Source organism: Pituophis catenifer, unplaced genomic scaffold (assembly GCF_029215685.1).
Source record: "Pituophis catenifer annectens isolate HBS135680 unplaced genomic scaffold, rPitCat1.0.hap2 SCAF_4, whole genome shotgun sequence".
NCBI lineage: Eukaryota > Metazoa > Chordata > Lepidosauria > Squamata > Colubridae > Pituophis > Pituophis catenifer.
The window spans coordinates 33,004,518-33,018,696 of record NW_027256884.1 but is presented as its reverse complement, the minus strand read 5'-3'; the positions used below and the strand labels follow the sequence as shown (position 1 = coordinate 33,018,696).

At 37.6% G+C, this 14,179-nt stretch overlaps 1 protein-coding gene across 2 annotated transcripts in view; it reads left to right on the top strand.

Annotated features, from left to right (window-relative positions):
• RGPD4 (RANBP2 like and GRIP domain containing 4) overlaps nucleotides 1-14,179 on the top strand; it is a 38,921-nt gene that overhangs the window by 274 nt on the left and 24,468 nt on the right. For both annotated transcript variants that reach the window (XM_070943230.1, XM_070943229.1), the window contains exons 2-13: nucleotides 3,415-3,482; nucleotides 4,270-4,381; nucleotides 4,993-5,145; nucleotides 5,662-5,892; nucleotides 6,775-6,920; nucleotides 7,880-8,072; nucleotides 9,241-9,331; nucleotides 9,683-9,892; nucleotides 11,584-11,762; nucleotides 11,853-12,028; nucleotides 12,557-12,680; nucleotides 12,999-13,160. In XM_070943230.1, coding sequence (XP_070799331.1) covers nucleotides 3,415-3,482; nucleotides 4,270-4,381; nucleotides 4,993-5,145; nucleotides 5,662-5,892; nucleotides 6,775-6,920; nucleotides 7,880-8,072; nucleotides 9,241-9,331; nucleotides 9,683-9,892; nucleotides 11,584-11,762; nucleotides 11,853-12,028; nucleotides 12,557-12,680; nucleotides 12,999-13,160 — 1,845 coding nt within the window. The remainder of the gene's footprint in view (nucleotides 1-3,414; nucleotides 3,483-4,269; nucleotides 4,382-4,992; nucleotides 5,146-5,661; nucleotides 5,893-6,774; nucleotides 6,921-7,879; nucleotides 8,073-9,240; nucleotides 9,332-9,682; nucleotides 9,893-11,583; nucleotides 11,763-11,852; nucleotides 12,029-12,556; nucleotides 12,681-12,998; nucleotides 13,161-14,179) is intronic.

Below are 14,179 nucleotides of genomic sequence, written 5' to 3'. Positions count from 1 at the left end.
GGCCGTTTTCGAGCTGTCCAATTAACGAAGGCGCTGCCGCACGTGCGCGAAAGAGCGGACGCTGCGCCTCTTGCGGAAGACGACACGGGAGGCGGATGGGGGCGGGAGCGTCCCAGGTGCTGCATCTTTTCGGGCTTACATCGGGACAGGAGCCGACTGCGACTTAATGGCTCGGCTTTTTTTTTTTTTTCTTCAATTTGATTTATATGCCGCCCTTCTCCGGAGACTCAGGGCGGCTTACAATGCGTTAAGCAATAGCCTTCATACTTTTGCATATTTATACAGAGTCAGCTTATTGCCCCCACAAACTGGGTCCTCAGTTTACCTACCTTAGAAAGGATGGAAGGCTGAGTCAACCTTGAGCCTGGTGAGATTCGAACTTACAGTAATTGCAGACAGCTGGTGTTAATCACAATGCTATCAGTCTGCTGAGCCACCAGGTCCTTTTAGGCTTTGAACTCCGTTGGCTCTTCGCGTATCTGTTATAAAAAGAACTGTCGAATAGAAAACAAAAACGCGGGCTGCGCAGCAGTCCAGAATAGAATAGAATAGAATTCTTTATTGGACACACAAGGAATTGGTCTTTGGTGTATATGCTCTCAGTGTACATAAGGAGAATAAAATACATTCATCAAGAATAAAAAGATACAACATTTAGTGATAGTCAAGGTTATTAATAAGCTATCAAATCATACTAGGAAACAAAAACAATATAAATTGAAAGATACAAGAAACATGATTATATTAATAAATGGGAAGAGATAGATACTAGTAAGGAGAAGAATAATAGTAATACAGTCTTAGTAACTAGTTTGACTGTTGTGGGAATTAGTTGTTTAGCAGAGTGATGGTATTTGGGAAAAAACTGTCCTTGTGTCTAGTTGTTCTGGTGTGCAGTGCCCTATAGCGTCATTTTGAGGATAGAATTTGAAACAATTTATGTCCAGGATGTGAGGGGTCTATAGATATTTTCACAGCCCTCTTTTTGGCTTGTGCAGTATACAAATCCTCAATGGAAGGCAGCTTGGTAGCAATAGTTTTTTTCTGCAGTTCTAATTAGCAGTTCAAGCAAAATTTCATGAATTAATTCTTTGAGTTTCAGCTTTTAATTAAGGACTAAAACGACCCTGGTGGGCGATTTTCCTAGGAGTATAAGGGAAGAATGCCATCATGTTGATTGGTCTGGACTTCAATGATACCAATGTGGTAGCCGTCCCTTCAGAATGGCTTTGGGGGGGATGTAGGGTTACAGAGGTTTTAGTCTTGAGAAAGTCCTGCAAAGTGGTTGTCTTTTTTGTGGCTTAGGGACTGCATTATCCTCCTCTGCGCGTCTTACTTGCAATATGAAATTCCTGGAAAAAATCATCTTTGTGTTATGACATTTTTGATTTGTATCTAGAAATTGTTTTGAGACATAACTAAGACAACATAGAAATATAAGAAAGCTTTTCAACCAACTTTATGTACTGAGACCCAACCTCTGGGGGTCTCTCTCGGAATCGACATTAACCATGACAGGTCAGGTGATGAAAACAGCTAGACTAGAGAATTGGAATAGTGTATCGCCTTCTGCCATTCCAGATGATGATACTTGTCTCCATTTCAGATTTGCATTAGGCAGTTTCCCCCCAAAAAGTTATCATTTAAAAAATGTTTGTAAGTAGATTCTAGGTGGGTAATATGGCATTCACTATAAGTTCAGTGATCCTTGGGTTCACTGAATTGTCTATTCCATCTACTTCCTATTGTTTCATTGACCTTTTTAAAAATGGGGTATCGTGCTTCAAAGCATAAGTTCATATTTAAGCATAAAATATTGTTGTGTAATTACTGGACAATAACATGGTGTCCAGTAGGTGGTTGCAACCTAATGCTTTCCTTGAAATTATATGACAGTCATTAGGAAAAAATGAACTTGCTTGAATAAACAGGAAGATGAGAAAAGGAAACTCAGAATTGTCTTGCCTTGACTTTCTGGTATAAGAGGAAGCGAAAGAGAAAATGACAGGCTTTTGAGTTTGTTACAAAATATCAGTAAAATAAGAGTTCTAATATTGCTTGTGGTGTCTGTTTCCTAACTTCCTCTACCTCTGGCTTCCAAGGAAAAATACTAAGTAGAGAGTAGGTAGGAGTTTGAAACACCCTCATAAATTTACCTTTGGATAATGGGTATTTAAAGGGACATGGTGGCTCAGTGGCTAAAACACTGAGCTTGTCAATCGAAAGGTCGGCGGTTCAAATCCCTAGTGCCGCGTAATGGAGCGAGCTCCCGTTACTTGTCCCAGTTTCTGCCAACCTAGCAGTTCAAAAGCACATAAAAAATGCAAGTAGAAAAATAGGGACCACCTTTGGTGGGAAGGTAACAGCGTTCTGGGCGCCTTTGGTGTTTAGTCATGCTGGCCACATGACCATGGAGACACCTTCAAACAGCGCTGGCTCTTCGGCTTTGAAACAGAGATGAGCACCACCCTCTAGAGTCGGGAACGACTAGCACATATGTGTGAGGGGAACCTTTACCTTTTTAATGGATATTTGGTTCAGCAATCTATACAGCCATTTTGTTTTATGCTCAGAACCATATCTGAAAATTCTAAACGTCTGTCAGCCCAAGATGGTTGGAGAACCTCTGAATTTTAAAATTAACAGAAAATAAAATTTGGAATAAATGAGTCTTCTCTGATCTAAGATCATAATATATCTTGCCTATAATGGTGTAAACAAGAGATTTGTAAATAAAACATTCAAAATAATAAGGGCTACCAAATATGCAGATCCTCATCTTTCACATGGATTTATGGCTGTAACATGTAAAATCCAATCAATTTTATGTCAGCAAAAGAATACAGAAGATTGTAACTCTTTGTTAGTGCCTATCTGTAATCTAGAATATTTGTTTAGATTGTTTAGTGCTTGAATGATGTCTATTTAGTTTGAGCGAGATAGAAAGTGTACGAATTTGATAAATCTTACACATTAAATAAGTGTTCTCTTAGGTTCATTCATTCATTCAAACCTTTATTGTCAGAGTACAACGTGTATAATGAGATTGGCTGAGACTCTCTTCTTGCACCCCCCAACCCAATATAACTCACAGTGAAAGACAGTAAAAGAAAAGAAAAAAATCTCTAACCCAGTGAATCCTACTAACAAACACACAATCCTACTGCACCATGTGAATATGATCAATGTAAACATTTTAAAAAGACATAGTAATGAACAGAAATTAACATTATGTAAATGTGTTTGTAATTTCTCTCAAATATCTGAATGCAGCCCTTTTAGGAGTGAACTTAAATTACTTATCATAGAATGTGTATGTGTACAATACTTACAATAGGAGTATGTGCAGTTATGAATGTTCCGTTTTTTACATTAAAAGCAATATTTTAATAGAAATTGCTTGTTTCTTCTTAGAAATCCATGAAAGGATTCTTTTTTGCTAAACTATATCATGAAGTAAAGGAGTATGAACTTGCTAAAAGGTAATTATTCTTTTTCAAAATAGTTGCTTTAAGACATAAGCGAACTTTAGATTCAAGAGGCTTCATATTTAACAGAAACAGTCTGGATCTTGAGAGTATTGCATCTTGAATCTGTCAAATGCTTAATGTTCTCTATGCCACTGATTGGTTCACTACTTCTAAAGGATTTCTGGTCTCTGGTCACCAGGTCTCTAAGGCTAGGGGTCATTCTGGCTCCAGAGTTTCTTAGATTTGATGCTCATCTTTCACATGGTTTTATGGGTGTAACATGTCATTGGCATGCCAGTTGAATGCTTGTGTATCATTTATTTATTCATTTTATTATTAAATTTATTTGCCACCCATCTTCAATCATGATAACCCTTTGGCTGCCACTTGAATTTCTGTTTTTATCTGTGAATGTGTTTGGTGCATTAAAAAAGCCATTTGGCTAATGCACATCCATCTTTAACAGACATCCCTTACTCCCATCAGTCTGTTAAATTAAGGCTTTGTTTATATTTTTAAGATATTAATTTTAATTAAAAGGGTTCCCAACATTTCTATTTATTTTATGGTGAATGATCTTCTGCAGTAGCCCTATCAAGGTGCTGTCTTTTTACTATATGTAAAATTAATGATATACATTGCTTAATATACTGTGATCTTGGATAACTAGACTTCTATAAAACTCAATGCTGCTACTTCTAGTTTAAAGAGAGATTACAAAAATAATGGTATAATTTGTCTGACTGATCTGATTTAGTCATCAATTGCCACAATGTTAACGTGCTATGTTTTTCTGAAGGTATATATCTATATATCTCAGTGTCCAAGAAAGAGATCCCAAAGCGCACAAATTCTTGGGACAACTGTATGAAGCTGAAAATAATATTGAAAAAGCAGTGGGCTGTTATAAAGTAAGAAATTATGAGTTGGTGCTTTTTCAACATTGCTGTTAGTAGTTAAAATATGTTTAAATAATAAAGTATATTTCGAATATTTCATTTAATGATAACATAATTATTAAGTATACCTTTCTAATGCCTAATGCCCAGTAAAATGTGCTGCTTCCAAAAGTATATAAATAAAGCTTTAGTATTTATTTCATTGAAGATTTGTTAAGCATACAGTATTTCTCAAGCCTAGAAAATTTGTATCCTGTAGCTCTTCAGTGGTAAATTGATTGCCCAAATATTTAGTGCAGGTCTCAGAGTTAATTTTAATTAAATTAACTTAGGTTTTTCCTAGTCAGTCTACTCTTTCTAAATGCAGCTCCTGATATTTCATTTGAAGATACACATGACTCTTGGCCTGGAAAAGAGCATACCACTGTTTGGAATTCTTTTGTAAAGCTATATTTAATATGTAAAAACTGAATGGGAAGAATTACTGCCCGATATTCTTATTTTCTACCTTTATAATAACATAATTACATATATTCCCATACTTTTAATGTCTCTTTAATATCTTGGTGTATATTTCAAAACCTAATTGAACACACATTTCATCATTTTAATTGGGGCTTTAGCGTTCAGTGGAATTGAATCCAACACAGAAAGATCTTGTATTGAAGATTGCAGAACTGTTATGTAGCAATGATATTACTGATGGAAGAGCAAAATATTGGGTTGAGAGAGCAGCCAAACTTTTTCCTGGAAGTCCTTCAATTTTCCGGTTGAAGGTAATTTTTTTTTTGTATATGTGGTTGTAACATGACATCATTATACGATCTCCAAGCATTCTCAATATTTTGGAAGGCAACAGATTGTATGTTGTTTAAGTTTAATTCTTGTTTTGATTATAACATTATATTCATTGATAGCTGCAAGGTTGCAGCAGGCAACAAATGATTGTGTGTAGAGTGAATGTGATAAACACAAGTTTTGGTCAGAAGTTCTAGATGATGATATAAGCAAAATTAAATCTGGCAATAACCTAATAGTTTATCAAAATCGCTTGCATAGTCTGGAGATATTTTACTAATTTTGAAAAGCAAATCTAGTGCTACCTAGCAATAATATTACATCTTCCAACAGCAATGGATTCCTTGATAATTTATATATTGTAATTAATATTAAAAACTACGTATTTTATCTGTAATTTTCTAGAAAAAACTCAAAAATGATACTATTTATTTTTCAAATGATCATGTTTTTTAAAAAAATGTTAAATTCTGCCTTTTTAATCTTTGATACAGGAAAGCCTCTTGGATTGTAGAAGTGAAAATGGATGGAACCAACTTTTTGATTTGATTCAGACAGAATTGTACACTAGACCAGATGATGTATATGTTAATATCAGATTAGTAAAATTATACCTATCAAATAACAGGCTTGGCGATGCTGTGGCACATTGCCAGGAAGCAGAGAAGAAAATATCCTTACGGTCAAATTTGGAATGGTGTTCCTGTGTTGTTCAAACATTTAAGGTTTGTTTACTTGTGTTCTTACAGATATTGAAAAAATATTCTATAGGAAATACTATAGCATGCATTCTTGCTTTTGCTTCAGAAAACTAATAAAGATAGTCTTAGTTTTACATAGTTACGATTGTTATTGTGGTAATGATACCTTACGGTTACTCCTAGATGTTGAAGTTGTTTCAGCTCATAAATGGCCTGATAGGCTAAAAATGTTTTAACTTAAAACTGACAATCATTCTAAACAGTGTGGCCAGTGGCAGGAGGTTTATGGAGCTGAAATATAAAATATCTGAAAAACATGCATTGCCTGCCTACCCTTGAACATTATACAAAAGTTGAATTTATAGCCAGAAATGTTGCATTTCTGCAGCCTGAAGCAAAAACATAAAAAACAGCTCTAAAACTGAATATCAATGGATTTATGAAGCATCTGTGGAATGGGTCTAGTAGCTATTTTTTCCTGCTTGCAGTGCTTGGGATCCAGGATATTTTATTTATCCTGCCTAAGGTGGAATTTGTTTCCATGATCTACATTGTGGTTGACTTTAAGGCATTAAGGCGGATATTAGGAATCATCTGGAATGCATAAAGTATATTAGCATTCCTTGTTTCAGATGAGTTTATTGGGAATAGCACTCTTCCCAGACCTTAGTTTTGTTTCTTAGGCATTTAAATGGAATAATGAGGCACAGCTTGTATTCAAAAAGTCAGCTTCTTGCTGTCCCTTTAAAAAATAATTTCTACAACCTGCATATCTAATTACTTGATGTAAATATTATTGAATTGATTCAGAGTGAACTAAGATCTCTCCTTGCATAATGAAATGAAATGTAATGAAAATCTGATGTTTAGTATTACAATATTGTTTCTTTGAATTATTTCCTATAGGAATATCTGGAATCTATAGAGGACTCTGAATCAGATAAAATTAGTTGGAGAAAGATTCAAAGGGATCTTTTACTGGCATACTGTAATCTGGTAGTAATGAAACTTTCTGCTAGAGATGTAGAAGAAAGTAGATCATCACTTGAAAGGTACTTCACTTTGCATATCATATGGAACTCTTCAAATTCTGTCCCTTTTGATCCAGAAGCATTGTGTTTCTATTCTGCCTCTTCAATAATGACCCTTTGCCAGTCTGATATTTTATCAATTGCTTTGTCATGTTTCTTTGTGTGTGTGTGTGTGTGTGTGTGTGTGTGTGAGAGAGAGAGAGAGAGAGAGAGAGAGAGAGAGAGAGAGAGAGAGAGAGAGAGAGAGAGAGAGCGCTCTACATATTTGCAATGTTGAACCAACTTACCGTATTTTTCGGACTATAAGATGCTCTGGACTATAAGACGCACCTAACTTTTGGAAAAGAAAACAAGGAAAAACTGCCTCCCAGCAATTTGCCTCATAACAGCAAACAGCCTGGTCAGCTTCAGCACAGCCTGATTTAGCACGAGTAGCTGATTGGCTGTTGGATCTGCCTCTTGTAATATCGCCTATCAGCTGTTCCAGGCTGTGGGGATCGCCACTGCCCATTGCCACCTAACACCACCTCCGCGCATCCCATTTTTGGCATCCGCACATCTCATTTGCGGCCCATTCCAGGCGGTGGGGATAGGTGGTGGCAATCCCCACCACCTGGAACAGGCTGAAAACGGGGCCTGAAGTCTGAAAATGGGACGTGTGGAGGTGCTGATGGGCAGTGGCAATCCCCGCAGCCTTGAACAGGTAGGCGATATTCTGGGAGGGAGATCCAACCGCCAATCAGGTGCTTGTGCTAAATCAGACTGTGCTGAAGCTGACCAGACTATTTGCTGCAAGGAGGCAAATTGCTGGGAGGTAGAGGCTGGCGGGTGGGTGGGACTTCGGCAACATTTGCTGTATAAGAGAGACAGACATTTCCACCCACTTTTGGGGGGTGGGGAGTGCGACTTATATACCGAAAAATACGGTATTTTTTGTAATGTGACCAAATCCTATTTTTACTTGTTACTTTTTTTTGTAGCTTTGATCATACACTTCATTTGGTAAAATCACATGCAGATGGAAGTGATGAACTTTCTGTCACTTTCCTGGAGATGAGAGGACATTTCTATATGCATGCTGGAACTCTGCTGCTGAAAATGGCCCAGCAGAGTGAGATGCAATGGAGAGCTGTTTCTGAACTGGCAGCTTTGTGTTATCTTCACGCTTTTCAGGTAAACTGTTTTAAACGTTCCTCTGTTCAGGTTTATGTGGGGTATACTATGGAAATGTTGGGGACAAAGCTTGGATCAGTTCTTATTTTGCATACATTTTATTTTCCAAGTTGGTACATTGATATGTATTGCGTATGTATAAAATGGTACACATAAAGGCATCTTTCAACAACTTTAATCGAGTTTTGGCATTCCCGTTTCTCTGCCCATTATTTCTTTTCCACAGAAATAGAAAGGCAACAGTTTGAAAAATATTGATAACAGTAGGAATCAAAGAAATATGTTCTTATTCACATCCTCTCTGGAAATAAAATTAGACATGTGAAGAGATTCCCCCCCCTCCGCCCCCCCAATAGCCTCTTTGTATATTTTCTCCAGGTTGAGGCATACACTCTGTTCTGGTGCCCAAGCGATTGACTAGGATGAAGGAATGGGAAATAGATTTTCAGAAATAGTTTTCTATACCTTGCTGGCAAACCCTCACCTGATGTGACCTTCCCAGCACAAGACCTACTGACCATATGAAGCCCTTATAAGCAGAACACCGACACTGACATCCCCTAAATCCCGCTGAAGATGTTACCTAGTCTGGTAACAAAACATTCAGAAACCAACCCCCAAGCTTGGAGAACCAATCTCCACTCTCATCCTACACTCGACCTACAAATATTCACCACTATCGCAAAAGAAACTCCTGGTTGTGGAAGGATAATTCAACCTAAATGGGGATGCTATTGGGAGAATAATGGAATGAGAGACAAAGGAGTGTAGCTCATCTGTATTTTTCCTCTTCTTGGATCTATGTGAATTTCTTCCTGAGTTTATTTGGGGTGGGAGGTCTGTCTTGGTTTATATTTCCTGTATTTTCCCTATGTCCTAAACTTTCCTTAGTCTCTCTTCATTTATTTTTTAAATATGTCAGTGTCTTCAAGTGCAAAAGCAATCCTTAGTGTGCTAAATGCTGGGTTTTGTTATGAAATTGAGATAATTCTGTATACAGTAATCTCTTGGTTATAGCATAAAATCAGAATGAGTGCTGTTTTCAGCCTATAATATAATAAAGTTTTATGACTGTCCAGGATACCTGAAGTTTGTGGAGAAAAATATATTTTTCATATATTTTCCTGCCAAAGGAATTCCCTATATTTGTCTATAATTTTTCTAACAGGTTCCAAGACCAAAATCAAAACTAATAAAAGGAGATCATGCTGAACAAGAAAAGTTGGAAATGTTAGCCTGTGACCGACAGAGCCAGTCTGGTAATATAAATTAAAATAGCAGTTTTGTTTAATTAATCAGTGCATCATCAGGCAAAATATGCAATTGTTGAAAGTTGAAGAAATTTTAAGTAACAGTCACAATTTTAAAATATTAAATTATTTCATTGGTTTAGAAAGTGATAAAAATCTACCTTGAGAATAGTCTTATTCCTTCAGTGAGAATAGATCACATTCCTATTTGAGATATTTTTAGACTTCTATTCCTTATTAATGTTAAGCGTATTTTAATTTTAAAACTAAATTCTCTGAATTCAAGTTACAGAGTTCTAATTAGTTTTTGGTGTAGTAGAATCTATTCTTGTAATTAATCACTGTCTCTTTATTTTTCAGGCTATATGCTCTTAAACTTAAGCTATGGCAAACAGGATTTTTTAACAGAGGTTGTTGAGTCATTTGCAAATGAGAGTGGACACTCTGCTTTATTTTATGCCCTCTTTGGGGATGCTTCCTCTAAAGAGAACTCATTTCTCGGCACAGACGATATAAAAAATGTTGGTGTACAGGCTCCAGAATGCGTAGAACTAGCTAGATATGATATTGGTAAGATATTTGATTTGAATGCTTAATTTTTACTGTATACTACATTCATAAGGTACAGTGTCATGGTTCCAAACCAAGCCAGCAAAAGAAGAGGCCACACTGAGCAGAATGGGTCTCTTTACTGGAGTCTCAGCTTGGCATGTGGTGAACAATACAAGTAAAATGGTTTCTAGCCAGCATTACTGGCTTCTGCTAGCCAGCTGGCTATATGGACACAGTACGCTCCACCCTCCTGTTCCTAGTTGCTCCCGGCTGGCTCCAGCAAGTACTTTTTGGGCCTGGCTCCAGCAAGCACTCTTCGAGCCCGGTTGCTCCCTGGCTGGCTGCAGCAAGTAGTCTTCAGGCCTGGATGGCTTCTGAACTGACCGCAGCTGGCTTGGCTTCCTGGCTCCTCTCCCAGCGTGGGTCCTATCACCCGACACCCATCTGTGGCCCCGTGCATCCCCCTCCCCCTGCACATGTGTGGCAACTCCGAAATGGCGTGTTGTGGCAACTTTGAACGGCACGCTGTCTGGGACGTTGACAGGCAGCCCCCTCTACCAAGGGAAATGTATCTGGAAGAGAGCAAGCACATGTACATATTAGCAGCCCCGTAGCCCAACCCAGGTGTCTTGCCTGGGCTTCAAGGGATTTTCCTTATGAAACTTGTTGATCAGTTTTTCCCCCTGTATGTCTCGGCTCCTTAGCCATGGGATACTCTTTCCAATGGACTAAGTACTGCAGGGCCCCCCTATGCACCCAAGAATCTAATACTTGGATGGGGGTATCCCCATCCACCATTATGGGTCTGGGCGAGTGTGGGGCTGAGGGTCTCCTACTTGACGCCACCACTGGCTTCAGCAGGCCACTATGGAAGACCAGATGGACCTTCCCCAGTAGGGGTGGGAGTTTTAATTGCACAATCACGGGATTGATTATTCTGACTATGGGGAATGGTCCCAGGTAATTCGGACCCAGCTTTCTGCAAGACAGCTTTTGTCTAAGGTACTTTGTGGAGAGGTACACCTTTTCCCCTACGCAGAATGGCTTTTGTAGTGACCTTTTCTTATCCGCCTGGAGTTTTGGGGTCTGAGCTGCTTTTATCAATGCCTGGTTGACATTCCCTCAAACTCCCCTCAGGTTATCCATCCACTCCATCAGGTTGCCTAGTGAGGAAGCCTCCTGAGGGAACTCGGGAATAGGGATGAAGTCCACCCCATGTACCAACTTAAAAGGTGTCTGCCCCGTACCGCTGTGTACAGCATTAATATATGTAACCTTTGCAAATGGCAGAAGCTCTGTCTTCCATCCAAATACCAATGGAGCTGGCTATATAGATTTAGCATGCTCCACCCTCCTGTTCCCGCTTGCTCCTGGCTGGCTCCAGCAAGTACTTTTTGGGCCCGGCTCCAGCAAGTACTCTTCGAATCCAGTTGCTCCCTGGGGATGCTTCCTCTAAAGAGAACTCATTTCTCGGCACAGACAGTATCAAAAATGTTGTTGTACAGGCTCCAGAATGTATAGAACTAGCTAGATATGATATTGGTAGGATATTTGATTTGAATGCTTAATTTTTTACTGTATACTACATATATAAGGTACAGTTAATTAAACTGGAATTCAAAGTATTTTAAATTTAAAAAAACACTAGTTTCATACCTGCATTCTTATGTTGTGCCATATATCTTCAGAAGTCAATTTTTCTTTCATAGGTGCCATTAGAGCACATGAAGGTAGTCTCCAGCACATCACGTGGCTTGCTCTGCAGTGGAATTCTGCACCAGCTGTGCCAGCCATTCGTAAATGGCTAAAGCAGCTTTTCCATTTGCCCCAGGAGACATCAAGACTTGAAACCAATGCTCCTGAATCCATCTGTATGCTGGATCTTGAAGTAAGAAAATGTTTTCTACATTGAGTTTACTGAAATATTATGAGCATGTACTGTATTTTTAATACAATTTAACGTGTGTTTTATGAACAGGTGTTTCTACTTGGGGTAATATTTACCAGTAACTTGCAATTACAAGAGAAGTTTAATACTAAGTACACTGTACATCAGCCTCGATTCCTGCCACTGCCAATATGCAAGCAACTTTGTACTGAAAGACAAAGAGCCTGGTGGGATGCAGTTTATACACTCATTCATAAGCAAGTAGTGTAAGTAGTCTGGCTTGTAGATGTTCTTGTGGATATGCCATAGAGGTCAACATTTGATTTTGCTTCTTCACCATTTTCAGATTGGTCAATTCAAATGGATTCTTAATTTTATCAGAAATTTTATATTAGATTTGTATTGCACAGTGGTTAAACTGAAGTATTGCCGGCTATCTACCCACTGCCAGGCGTTAGATCCTGACCAGCACAAGGTTGACTCAGCCATCCATCCTTGCGAGGTCAGTTAAAATGAAGACCGAGATTGTTGGGAGCAATATGCTGACATTTGTATCCACTTAAGAGTGCTGTAAAGCACTATGAAGTGGTATATAAATCTAAGTGCTGTTGCTATTGGTCTGGCATCATAAATAATTTGGTGGAGAAGCCTGCCTTTTATATATTTATGCTATTAGATTTATTTTTTAATTTCTCATTTATATTTAAAATAGATTGGCTTGTTAATCAAAAAGAAAAAAAACGATTTGAATATTACTCAGTTGAAATGTTTTCTGTATCAATATTATTTTTCAGCCCTGGAACAGCAGCAAAAGTAAGACTTCTGGTTCAACATGAATTGAACATCCTCAGGGCCTTAGGAAAACATGGTCTTCAACCATCTCTTATAATGCACTGGGCAAAAAGTCTCCTTAAAACAGTAAGTAAGCTACTGCCATTTTCAGTAAATGTAAAGTTATTGTTTAAATTTGTACAGTCCGTGCATTTAAATGCACAGATATTTAGATCTGATAGAATAAATCCAGATTAGAAGTTAATAGATACTGTGTTTTAGTATAATTTATCTAATGATTGATTCCAACAAATATCTAGTGAGATCTACACATGATTACTGGAAAGAACAAAATTCACGTATATTTCTGCAATGTAGACAGAATTATGAAATTTATGAGAAACATGAGCTAGGTAACAAGAATTACGACTAATAAAGAATAATCTATGCTGTGTTACTCCATAGGGCTGCAGTCTCAATTCTTTCTATGATCAGAGAGAATACATTGGACGAAGTGTTTATTATTGGAAGAAAGTTTTGCCAATGCTTGAGACAATAAAGAAAAAAAGGAGTATTTCTGAACCTATTGACCCACTGTTCAAACATTTTCATAGTGAAGATATTCAGGTAATGAAGATTAAGAATTTTTCTGGGCTAGGCATCTTACATCAGACCCCCTTTTTAATGTTCTCTCCAGTTTCTACTTCTAATTTTACCTGCTTATCTTCCATCCTATAAGCAAAGGTAATCCTCTACACTTGAGAACTGGAAGCTAAATATCCTTCTTTTGCCCATAAAATTAACAAAATTAACTCTCATACTGCGTAGAGTTTCAGTTATTATCCCGTCATAAAGCACATGATCATTGTTTCTCAGCTTTTCCTGGATTATCTGAAAAAGTTAAATTGTCTAAGGAATGATGTACCAGAATTATGAAGAATTCACAACCAGAAGGAATTTTTTTGAAGTTTATTAAAATTTGGTATAAAAATTCTCCCTGTGTATTATGTGAATTATATGTTTGTGATAATATAAAGTATTGTTAAGTGTGTCCTCCATGTCTAATGGTTTACCCAAAACCAATTTCAGTGCTTTCTTTACATGAAACTTATGGTGCTGATAAAAAAGGGCAAAAATATATCTAGATATTTATGTATTGGTATACCAAATGTTAGTGAGCATGATTTCAAAGTCTTTGTGACAGTGAACTGCCCTCTGTATTTAAAGAATAAATTAGAAGTAAAGAACTGTCCGTTCTGCTTAATTAGAAATAAGTTTGATAATAATTCTGCATGTATTACTGTAGTCCTTGAATTATGAATGTAATGGAGCCTGACCAAGTCGTAACAGTCGTGAAACAGGATGGTCACACAGTTTTTTGCAGTGATAAGTGAACACAACAGTTGTAAAACAAACACCGCAGTCATTCAACCCCATTCTTCACTATGGTATGGTTTTGCTGAAACCAGAAATAAGTGCTGGTTTTCAACAAAATCATCATAAAATGTGGTCGGGTGACATCAGGATGATGCAAATGACTGTTTGCTGAGTACCTGAATTGCAGTCATGTGACCAGAAGATGGGGAGTCCAATGTTGGAATTACGATCTGGGTTATAAGTCCCTTTTTTCAGGTAGGTCATAATTT